The sequence below is a fragment of the Papaver somniferum genome, chromosome 1 (genome assembly GCF_003573695.1).
Source record: "Papaver somniferum cultivar HN1 chromosome 1, ASM357369v1, whole genome shotgun sequence".
Classification (NCBI taxonomy): Eukaryota; Viridiplantae; Streptophyta; class Magnoliopsida; order Ranunculales; family Papaveraceae; genus Papaver; species Papaver somniferum.
In genome coordinates, this window is record NC_039358.1 from 202233433 (window position 1) to 202245172 (window position 11740).

An 11740-nucleotide genomic window follows, 5' to 3' on the forward strand; every position below is an offset into this window, starting at 1 on the left:
TGCGATATTGCAGGAGGTTGAGCATATAATATTTTTAGATGGTTCCTTTAAGGATTTTAATAAAGGAGTTGGTGTTATTTTGTGCGATATTGCAGGATTAGTGAGGAGAACAAAACTTGACTTTGCACTGATCTCAGATACGACAACTGCTCTCATTTTGGCTATCTCTTGGACTAAGGAGATTTCCAATTAGCCGTCCCAGTCCCAGGTCGCGCCAAACGCGCCTTAGTAGCTCCCCGTCTAAACATTATTCCCTTTTCCCCAAAAATATTACATTTCGCATTTTCTAGGGCTTCAGTTCCCCTCCCCCTCCCTCGTAGAAGTAGTATTAGCAGACGACGACGAAGAAGAGTTGATTTGTGGAACTAAAGATGATGATCTCTACAAACACAAGGTTCTCTCTCTTTCTCACTCGATTACTAATTTTATTATTTTACATTTTACTGAAGTTTGGCCTCGATATTTGTAATTTGTATTCTTGTTTCCAAATTAGGTCACCATGATGTCGATCATGCTTTGGTTTATGCTTGATTAGAGCATTTTAGACCCAATTTTGGTGATCCATATTTTCCAAAACATATTATGGATGTTCTAGGACAACTTGGACCTCTGTGTGTTGGTGTTGGAAGCGTATAATCTAGGTGATTATGCTCTTATATAGGATATTCAATTTGAACGATTTGGGGTTTGAATTGTTTGATTTTTGGGTTTAATTACCACCACTCATGCCTAATGGTTATAATACCAATTAGGCTTCAATTCATGAATTGCAGCATTTTGATTCCTGCATCAAACATTATGGAAGTTTTACTGTATGAATTATAAACCTTAGTAGCAATTATATGAAACTGCAGGGAACAAAGAATGCTTAATTGTGACATTTAGCTTCGATTTAGTAGTCACTATGGATATTTTCCAGAGATTTTATGGAAGTTTTACAGTTCAACTATGATCTATCTTGTATTTATGTTTACGTCTTTTAATAATATTCTGTGTTCATTTGTAGCTTCTCATTGCTGGGTTTAGATAAACTGTAGTAATCATACATGGATGGGTTTTGAAGTAAGATCAATCGAATTTATGTCCTGTTTAAACTTAGAAATTGTGTATGTTTTCTTCAGGTGGAAATGATATCATAGTGGTTGGAGTCCATACAACATTATTTTGGCTCTTGCGCTATGCCGTTGCTGGAAGAAACTCGCGTGGAGATGTTTTCACAAATGGAGTTTATGTTAGGTGTACTTCACGCTGAAGTAACATCAGTGGAGGAGTCTAAGCTGCAAGAGGGGTCATTCTTCTATTGCATCAGGGTCGACTCCAGGAGAAGCCGGTATGGTATGTATGGAAAAGAACCATACAGCCTGAAACCGTCGGATCTGTTTATTTTGGGTGATACTGTACCTGAAGTGTCTTGCAGTGTTTTGGAAGCAGTTGGTCTTTGGCTTCAGTTGTAGAAGATGTGAAACAGTCCTACTCTGTGGGGCATGGAGACAAAGTTATGTGCTTTCGAATGGAAGGGAGGAGCCAGATGAAGCCGGGCATGGTTTAAAAAATATGGTTGAAGTGGCATTTGTAGTGGCAATAGTCTGAAAAGGTATGATCCATGTACCATGTTATTTAATTGACTGCAGTAGCTTCTTCATTATGCTATACATGTGGTTACGTAGATATGTAGTTTTACATTTGATTGTTCTTCCATTCTTATGCCTCGGTTTTATTTTTGAAGTATTAGTGAGGACACCATTCTTGTTGTATTATTGTATACAAATACTATAGATGTGTAAAGTTAAATGCAATTACCTTCTTGTTACCAAGTAGAGCATTACTTTAGCTTCGTCTTTCGTGTCCGTGAAGTAGGAATCATCAGTTGTTAAAGGTTAACATAAGTTCACTAAATTGGGCATTAGGTATGAGTTATCTGAGTTCTGAACATTTCATTGTGCTCTGCGTTACCGGTAGGACACTGTTAAATTATAGACTCAGGACATTTGTTGCGGTACCCCTGTCTTTTGGAACATTGTTTTTAGCCTTTGCAAAGCCTATGTAAACCGACAGATGTTACTTTAACAAGTTTTAGTATAGCGTGTATAGCTTAAGGATTCAACTTTCCATACTATTTCCAACTGCAGATGTAATGTGTAGAATTCGATTAATATATCATGGCATTGTTGGATCATTTATTTATTTTTTCCAATTGTTAGATCATGATTACTTCATTTATTCAACTTATAAAGGATGTTTTTAACCATTCACAGCTTGAGAAAGCTCAAAGAACAGCTTAACCATTGGTATCACATCTCCTTACGCTTCCTGAATTACTGCAATAGAGAATAAAGTTGGTCGAAATATGAGAAGCTAAAGGACTGTTTCAAAAGGAACAGCAACACTGTTTTTCTTGTGAAGGATTTGTGGAACCCATGGATATATTTCTTTGAGTGCTCCAACCGGAAATATGTGCAGAGTGGTTGGGGATGAGACAAAGGGTACTGTCTTACGGCAATTGTTCATAACAGTCAGCTCAAAACTATGCTTTGCTGTTAAAAACCAAATATCGAACTTGAAAAGGTATCAGATTACTGTTGTAGTGTCAGCTTTGAAATATCTATATTACTTTCTTTATTTTTGTACGTTTGCTTTGTAGATTGTGGTGCCTTTGTAGGTTTGGATAATATGTGTTCATGGAAATTATATCTTCACATCTGTTGGAATCTATAATTTGTAACTGTCTAGATTAGTAGAGAACTATCTAGATAAATCTAGATAACCGCCCATCTAGATAAATGTAGATTATACCAAGTCGTCTGTAGTGCAAAACTTAGATATCTAGTTAGAGATGAAAAGAATAATGAATTATCTAGTCCTAAGGTCGGTTTTTGTATGTGTTAGTTTAAATGTTACATAGAGTATCTAGGCAATCAAGGGTCGATACTTGAAGGCTATAAACGTGATATACAAATTTGTAAACTTAAGCAAGGAGTTCAGGTACTGCATTTGAGAGTTTTAGGAGCTCTCCATGAGCAACAATTTCTACTATGCTTGCACATTTCCGAATTGTTCTATCTTGGCATGAGAGCTTCAAATATCAAAAGTTTCAACTTCACGTTTGATACTTTGTTATTCTAATTAATTTTCGTGTACTTTTAATACAGCATTATTAGCAGTGGCAGGGCCTGAACAGAACACAGTTCCATTGAGTTTCCTGACGCCGATGATGCAGTTCAATTTTGTGATATACCAGATTCTCTCAAGGACATTCCACCTGAAAATTATCCACTTGTCATAATGTTTCAGAAGTTCCTGGTGATGCTTGATGCAAGAGTATGCAAAATTCATATTTTGATAGATTTGGTGATATAAGGGAACTTTCACAATCTTTCAACCACAAGGTCATTTGCTTTGCATGCTCTTAGAAGAACGAAAGAGGTCAACTATGAAAGATTCAACTCATGTTACTGGCCTCATTTTAATTGCAAATTGACCAAGAAGGTTGATTCATGTATGGTTTTTATTGAGATAATCTCACACGTAAAAGATGGGTTATTAGCTGGAATGCTACCTGATGATAGACTTAGACGGGAGGACTACATATCATTATCTGAGGGACGGGTGTCATCCATTAGCAGGGAAAGAAGGGAGGTGATTTATGATGTTTTCCTCAAATACGAAAAGAAGAAAATGCATAATGATAAGTTTGATTTGGTTGATTTTTTCATTGACCTTCACCTTCGATTGAAAACTGGGTGTTACTAGAGTGAGGAAATGGAGTTCGTGTATATTGATGAAGTACATGATCTCCCCATGAGACAAATTGGCCTTCTTTAAATATATTTGTAGAAGTTTTATGGAAGGATTTTCCATTTCTGGTGATACTGTGCAAACTATTGCTGGTGGGGTTGATTTCAGATTTCAAGATGCAAGATCTTCGTCCTACAATGAGTTTATACTTTATTTTGGGTTCAAGAAGGGATGGCATGGGATTTTCAGGTATATGTAGTGGGTTATGGTATTCCTTTTGTATTTCGAGTTCAAGGTCCATTAGAATTTATCTTAGTATGATTCGTTGTGTTTCATGAGTGTACACTGTATGATTGATCCTGACATTGCATTTGTTGTTTATGTAGGATGTTTTGCTTTACAACATTTTTGGAACGTCACCTTTAAAGAGTCAATGGTGCGAAATTTCCACATAGTCTGGAGGGAATCATTAAATTCAGGGAAAACTCATGATGATACTCAAGCATTGTCAGGTCTTGCTCCAGCCGCTGCTGTTGATGTTACAGTGAAGCCAGCTCCTGGGGCTCGTGGGGAAAAGTTCAGCTCTTCGGTTACAGTTACTTCACCTCATGTTAACAAGGGTGAATCAGCAAAATTACTTGGGCCACCTAAAGCAGCTGGCCTGCAATTTCCACATGAAATCACTACAGATTACTCTGTTCAGCAGTCAAAATCTGTGCTTGAACCAGTGAGTTCTGTTTCACCTTCAATCAGTATCAAGAATACGTCTGCAACATCCGCCTCTGTGTCAGCGCAGAAACTGCCATCCAGTAACTATTCTTCTTCTGTTGTACCTTAGGATGAATCTTCATCTCTTGGAGCCAACGCAGAAGGTAGAAGAGAAAACGTTAGAAGGTCGGACTCTTTCAAGGATCATTTGAAGAAGACAACTAAGAAAGATGTACAGGATTGTCATTCACAACGCCAGGTATCATGTCATATGATTTCCTTATAATATTCAGGGCCTACTTTGGCTTTTGCATTATTTTACTTATCTGTCATTTATTTCTTTTCTTTTTATTGTTGATCACTGTCTACGTGGAATCGTCGCAGGAAAATGCCTCGGACTCTGTAGGTGCTTCTAAGTCCTTTTCGTCCGTTGTCTCTTGTGAAGTTGCCAAACGCCCTGAAACTAGTCAGGATTTACCTTCAGAGGTAGTTAAGTCATCAACTAGTGGTTATGATGCTTGTGAGGTATTAAATGGTGCAACGAATGGTGGGGCCAGTGAACCATTCAGCACTTGTGACCTTGGACTCGCAAAAGAGATTGAGCAAACACTGGAAATTCTAGTGAAAGAAAAATCTTCAGCGGACCCAAAGTCATCTGACATTTCAGAACACAATGAACATAAAGACGGATCCAGAGGGAAAGAAGAGAACACCAGTGACTAGTTCCGCAGAAGCTGAACAGGTGATGGGAAAAACTGCTGCTTGTAGCTCAGAAGATAACATGGTGACGGTTGACGATGTTGCACTAGCTTCCAGTGATGCCGTAAATGTTTCTACTTCTGTTTCACTTCCTGTATCTCGAGATATTGCTACAGATTCACATACAGTTGTAAATGAAACCACTGGTGGGATAGAAGTATCCATTTATCTCACCCAGACCCTGCTCCTGTTATGTCACCAGCTTCATGAGAAGTTAATTCTGAGTTTGAAGGCAAAAACACTTCAGGGGCTGTTTCTGAGTTCTGTTTCTGGTTCAATTTCCACTTCAGGGGCTGTTTCTAAGGATAAGCCCGAACTAACTAGGACTAAGAGCAACATCACTGCGAAAGCAAAAAAAAAGAGGAAACACATTCTCAAGGCCGCGGATGCTGCTGGATCAAGTTCCGAGCTTCACAATGCGTACCAGGGTCCAGAGGAAAAGCATGAAGCATCTGAAATACTGGACAGTTCTCACAATGCTAGTTCAAATCTTGAACCCTGCAAAGTGGCGGAGAAGGATTTTACAGCCAGTGAAAAAGATGCAGAGAGTAAATCTGAGCCAGATGATTGGGAAGATGCTGCAGAGATTTCTACTCCAAAATTGAAGATCTCTGATGACGGGAAGCAGCTTGATGGAGATGGGAGTGGTGGTACTAGCAAAAAGTATAGCAGAGATTTTCTCCTGACATTTTCAGAGCAATGCAATGTACTTCCCATAAACGTTAATATTGGACCCGACATAGCAGATTCTTTGATGAGTGTTCAAATAGCTATTTCTCATCATGTTGATCGAGAACCATATCCAAGTTCTGAAAAAGTTGTTGATAGACCGAGTGGGGGACCTCGGCCAGATCGACGTGGCAGTGGTATGTTGGATGAGGGTAATAAACCTTGGAACAGGCTACCTGGTAGGAAGGGATCCGCTCATGGACCCAATCAGACACGCAGAAGGTTCTTCCGGAGGTTTTCGGCCTCAAGGAGGGGAAATCATGGCGTATTAAAGAATCCTCGGGGACATCCACCTGGACACTATACTGGTGGTATTCTTTCTGGGCCAATGCAACAGGGTGGGATGCCAAGAAACAACTCCGAAAATGTTGTAAAGCAAAACACCAAATTCTCTGCTCTTTAAAGGTGACGTTCCAAAAATCTTCTCGACTCCAATGATACGAAATTTCCAGAATGTAGCAGCGGAAAACACCAAATTCTCTGCTCTGAACTGAAGTGATTGTATGTTGCTATCACTCGTACTAGGCGGAGACTGTGGATCTGTGAGAATATAGATGATTTTCGAAGCCTATATTTGATTACTGGAAGAAGTTATGTCTCGTTCAAGTGAGAGAACTTGATGAACCAGTTGTACAAGCAATGCAAGTTACGAGCAGCACAGAAGAATGGAGTTCACGCGGTATCAAGGTTGGTGTTTTAAATTGTTTAACCTCTTTATAATGTACCCTTCTTAACATTTTTGCTAAAAAGAACGTGTTCACCAGTACTTAAATGTCTTTTCCTATATAGTTACATGTGCGAACATGGCATGGACTACTGACTACACCATGAAATGTACATCTGTTGGATGGTTAAATGAAAAGTGATTAGATATCATTATAAATTCGTTTGTAGATGATTATCGCACGAGTATATCATATTGTGGTCTGAAGGATCCATTTTTACATGCTCAATTTTGCAGTACTTAATGATGGTTATTTTGATATGGCGACAGTGTGCTTTAAAAGAGCTGGTGATTCATTCTTGGAGAAACTTGCTAAAGCTTCTGGTCTTAGAGCTGCTGGTATTCACTGCTTGGTTCTAATACTGAACTAGCTTGGGTTGCTCTTGTAGTGACAGCTGAGATTGTGCTGCCAAATGTCTCGTGGAGTTAAAGGAATTTAGAAGAGCAGGTATGGACTATTTCCCTTTGTACATTATGCATATTAGTTTCCTGATCCATCAAACCGTCTTTTTGTTGAATCGCAAGAGGATCGATCTGTCACACTTCAACTTACTAGCGGTTAGTGGAATAAAAGTTGTTTTAGCCTTTTAAGAATCTTTTAGTATACTGTCTCCTTTGTATCTCATATTCGTAGAAAATAAATTATAGAGCATGAAACAACATCTAGTAAAACAATTTGAAACTAAATTGGTACTAGAACAAGAAAGCCAGTGAGATCAACCTTTTTCCACTCAAAAGTTCCTATCTCTATATTGACAACTAAGAAGGTCATTTTGTGATCAGACTAGAATGACTCTTTGGTGTCCGTCTGAGGTTGGGCATGCTCCTAACTCATTATCAAACCATGTATTGAGTCAAACCCAACTCCAAGCAATGCAGAACTTTTAACAACATTTACTAGTAGTCCTGTAATTGCAAACTGCACAACCACAGGTTGAGTAAAGTAACAAATATTTGCTTATACGTGCCATTTATCATTTCGAATGTTATAACAATCTTATAGTGATGCAGGGGCATAACCTCTTCATATAGGCTTGTCAATTTCGATCAGAATAGTTTGTATAACACCAAACAAGAATCCTAGAAATTAAGGGTCTTGGGAATCAAAAAGGTCCATGCTGAATAGGTACTGTTAGACACTGAAAATCTTGAAACTAGAGACCGAATACACTAAAGTATCCCAAGGACATATGATACAAGTTACTTTCTTTCTCTTCTGCCTTAAACTTGTATATTGGATCTAGATTAAGTTTAACAAAATCAAGCCTTTTCCACTCATGTTCCTTGAATTTTGATTACTAGTTAATAGTCAGGTGATTGCCTGTGCATGGACCTGAAATCATCCTACCAGCCAGGTTATATTCAGCTTGCTTATATTTTTATGCAACAGGTACGATTGATTAGGAACGCTGTGGGGAACCTAGGCTTGAAGAAGCTGGCGACTGTTTCAGTCTTTCTGGATGTTGGTCTACTGCAGCTGATGTGTATTTGGTTAATAAAATCAAGCCTTTTCCACTCATGTTCCCTGAATTTGTATCTTCTGCTCAAAACTATTGGGGAAGTTGAAAAGCATCGACAAACATTCTGATTTGGCTAAAACTGGTAAGGGTTATTTCATGTCGACTACTGGTCCTTTTCAACAAGGAATAACCGCTCTTAACAGTTATCAAGTTGCAAAATCAATAATAGAGCCCAAGATACCGGGCAAAAGCTTCCTGGAGAACTGCTCAATTGCTTGGAACATACCGAGCAGCGTTTTTTCGCGATGTATTGTCAGAGGGACCCGAAGATAAGATGGTTATGATCGATCTGAGACTAACTGAATATCATGAGCACAAAAGGAAGGTTAACGTATGTGAACATGTGGAGTGTGGTTTTGCTGATTTCAATGTCGGTAATCTAAGTGAAGAACTGTATCAAGTTATAATACAATGTTCGGGTCTGTCTCCAACCTATAAAGTTTTCATTAAGCAGTTGAAAGAGAACATGATATCAGGATTGGTCTCGGTTTCTTTGGTCAGCAATTTTGAAAAATCATTGCTCTCAACCACGACTGGAAGAAAGATTTCTATGTCATGCGACCTTCCTGGTTTGTTTATTTTCTTTGGCGTCTTCTTTTCTTGGTTTCATCTTGGCATGGTTCCTTTCTTACATTAAAGTCTTCTGTCCGTGAAATAATTCCCCGGGGGACTCTAAGATGCAACTCGAGCTCTTTATCAGTAGCTGACTCAAAAGTTTTCTCTAGGAGGTCTTTCGATTATGGGCGTTCCATGCAGTTGTTTACGAATACATCTCGTATTTTCGAAAAGAATTTTTGAGGACATCAGCTTTCATGATTGCAAACCATGGATGAAGGTTTGTTTCTTGGTTCCTTTTCTCTTTATTTTCCTTGACAAATAACTGAATTTCTAACTTTTTTTTTTGTTTTTTCCAGCTGGATATTTGCATTTATTTCGTAGTAGTATTCGTCTGCTTGTTAAAGATGTGAAGTGGATGAAGGAACTAAAGCTGCTCTCTTATGCATTAAGTGGCAGGTTAGTTATTTCAAATATATCATGTGTGTTTGTTGAAGTTAAATTAGTATGGCAATACATGCAAAATGGATGAGGGAACTACAGCCATTCCCCTATGAAAATAGGGTCGTGATAGTCGTGGCGAGCCAGCGGTAGACCAACAAAGGGCGGGAGCAGTACCAAGATGGGTGACCGCTTGGGAAGTCCCCGCGTACCTTTTGTTTGGCTGAAAACCAGAGATAGATGTTTTGTTGTATGCTTCTGTTTGGCCGCCAAACTTATCTTGAATCATTTTGATCCAGAGATAAATATAGTGTGTGCATGTTAAACCATGCATCCTATCCTATGGCTTGTTAATTTCTAAGTTATTTGTTTATAAAAGCAGAACTGGCATTGTCATGACGTTCTTTCTCCTCCTAGCCTACCATCAGGAAACGGGTTTTCACAGGAGAATGTAAACATTTTGCCTAAGTTTTCAGTGTTGTTACCTCACCCTCTACATAACTTACATCTGACAAACCTCTGGATTTCCACATTATATAGCTCTGTTTCCATTTGTAATATTTATTTATCTTTACCCCAGGATATGGATGAGGAGGGAGATTGAAATTGCAGTTGTTACACATAGTGGATTCTTGTGCCATTCCCTAAAATCATTTGGAAGTAGCTGTCATCCATTGATGAAGGTTGAAGTCTGCAAGCAGTAAGTTTTAGAACCACAAATATATTGTACTTTGTTTTTAGCCAGTAGTTGCCACTTCTTTGTTTTATGCAAATGCCACAAAATGTGCGTCTTTTGGAAAATGTTTGTATTCTCACTGTGGCAGACTGGCAGTAAGGAAACCAAGTCAGGAAGTTACTGTAAAAACCTCGGGAAAATGTTTGAATATTATTACAGAAATCTGAAATACTCACCTAGTGAGAACGACTTTGAATATAGTAGTGGCGTCATTTCAATTATGCTAACTTTTACTAAATGTCTGCATTGTTAGGTATTTTGCTGCCTCCCTAGGAGTTTAATTGTAACAGTCTTCCCATAACTAAAACTAAAAGAAAAGGTTGAAGCTGGCAGAGAGCCCTGATATTCTTAAGTAAATGAATTTTATCTTACAATATTCACATTGTTTGAAGCATTTAAATGCTATTTCTTGTCAGTGGTTCTAACTTCTAGCTTTCTACTCAAACCACTTGCAGCTTTGCGAATCGTACGTGAACTTCGGTTAATGGTGATCGTTGATAGAGGGTGAGTGAATGTGCCTTGTCTTGATTGCCATTTAGTGTTAGATGATTGTTTTTCTGTAATAACAGTTTCCACTGGGCAGTTCAAAAGAATCTTCTTACATGAGAGAAACTATTCTGAGTTTTTATTGATATGTGATCAAATGCAGTCTGACAAACAAGTTAAGAATTTCCTGTAAATAAAGTAATTTTCAATTACACCAATAGATCAATAAATAATTTTAGAAAAGGTAAACCAACTAAAGCAGCACGACGAAGACAACGTTTCCATTGTCCCAAAACATCTTTTGTTCGCCTTTTATATACTCGTAAATTGTATCAAATCTCTTGACAGAAGCGACGGAATCTGGACGTATGGTAAACTGTTGGTTTTCTTCATTGCACTCCAAAAGGAAATCACAGTCCATGAAATCTTTGTTCTTCGGATATTTATAAAGTGAAAAATACTAGAACCCCCTTCTATATGGGTTCAATATATAGAAGCCTCACTAAATGGATCATCCATTGTCAACTCCGTACTTTCAGATTTTGATATTTTTAGGCCCAGAACTTTTAATTTTGGGGCCAGGTTTTGAAATTTCCCTGGTCGATGACGTCATAAAAAAGAACTAAAGTACCGAAACTAACCCTCAGATATATACCTAGTTATATTAGAAACAGAATCAGAAAATCAGATTCATTTTTCTTTTCTCTTTCAGAAACTTCCAGAGCTCCAGGCGATTTTTTTTTTGTTTCTTCTACGTGCAATCGATTTAGAGGATTGAATCGATTTGGTTCGATATATTATACAGCTAATGATAAATTAATCTACAAACTCAAATCATTCACTCAATCGATTGATTTGAATCTAAGTTTTGAGTTGGTTCCAAGTTATTTCAGGTTAGGTTTTCGTCTTTCTTTGTTCGATTAGCTTTTAATTTTTGTATTGATTGATTCAAGCATCGAAGAAGAACAACCAGATTTGTCTTGAATCAGGTGATTTCACTTTTTTTTTGAACATTTAGGTTTTTCCTCCTGGATCTAAAAATTGTTGACTCTAGAATTTCCTTATGAATCTGAAATTGCAGCTTCGTCAGATCTTCTTTATCTCTCATCTATTCAGAAATCTTCTATAACTGGTTATTGTTTCATCTCATCAATTTCTTCTTTCATCTTCTTCACGGTTCTTTTAAGTTGTAATTTCTTCTACTTTGTTGTTTCTCATGTGTGTTCTAACCTTAATGATTGCTTGTTGTGCAGGTTTAACAATGGAATTAAGAAGATCTTCAACCACAACAGATATGAAATCGTCGTCATTCATCTTCAGCTTTTACAACAACTAATGAAAATGCAC

The 11740-nt window shown here is 37.8% G+C and overlaps 1 protein-coding gene across 8 annotated transcripts; it reads left to right on the forward strand.

Annotated features, from left to right (window-relative positions):
* The first annotated feature begins 281 nt into the window (after window positions 1-281).
* On the forward strand, window positions 282-11740 carry LOC113312383. 8 transcript variants are annotated; one of them, XR_003341677.1, is made up of 9 exons: window positions 4329-4702; window positions 4828-6618; window positions 6926-7103; window positions 8046-9010; window positions 9090-9189; window positions 9752-9871; window positions 10161-10226; window positions 10363-10411; window positions 11647-11662. XR_003341677.1 is itself a non-coding variant. In XM_026561140.1 (7 exons), the coding sequence occupies exons 4-7, from the start codon at window positions 3912-3914 to the stop codon at window positions 5164-5166; spliced, it is 882 nt and encodes a 293-aa protein (XP_026416925.1). In that variant the 5' UTR covers window positions 282-394; window positions 1122-1594; window positions 2256-2565; window positions 3150-3911; the 3' UTR covers window positions 5167-5297. The 8 variants fall into 8 exon arrangements, 1 of the variants encoding a protein (XP_026416925.1); XR_003341674.1 differs by lacking the exon at window positions 11647-11662 and having other exon boundaries at window positions 8046-8744; window positions 8901-9010; window positions 10161-10259; window positions 10363-10640; XR_003341678.1 differs by lacking the exon at window positions 10161-10226 and having other exon boundaries at window positions 11647-11740.

What these genes read in the sequence shown, in the direction of transcription:
- LOC113312383 (XM_026561140.1), top strand. Translation starts at nt 3,912, where the DNA reads ATGCAAGATCTTCGTCCTACAATGAGTTTATACTTTATTTTGGGTTCA. An exon ending in GGATGGCATGGGATTTTCAG is followed by an intron (nt 3,985 to 4,121) that starts GTATATGTAGTG and finishes TTGTTTATGTAG; the next exon opens with GATGTTTTGCTTTACAACAT. An exon ending in CAAAATCTGTGCTTGAACCA is followed by an intron (nt 4,463 to 4,573) that starts GTGAGTTCTGTT and finishes GTTGTACCTTAG; the next exon opens with GATGAATCTTCATCTCTTGG.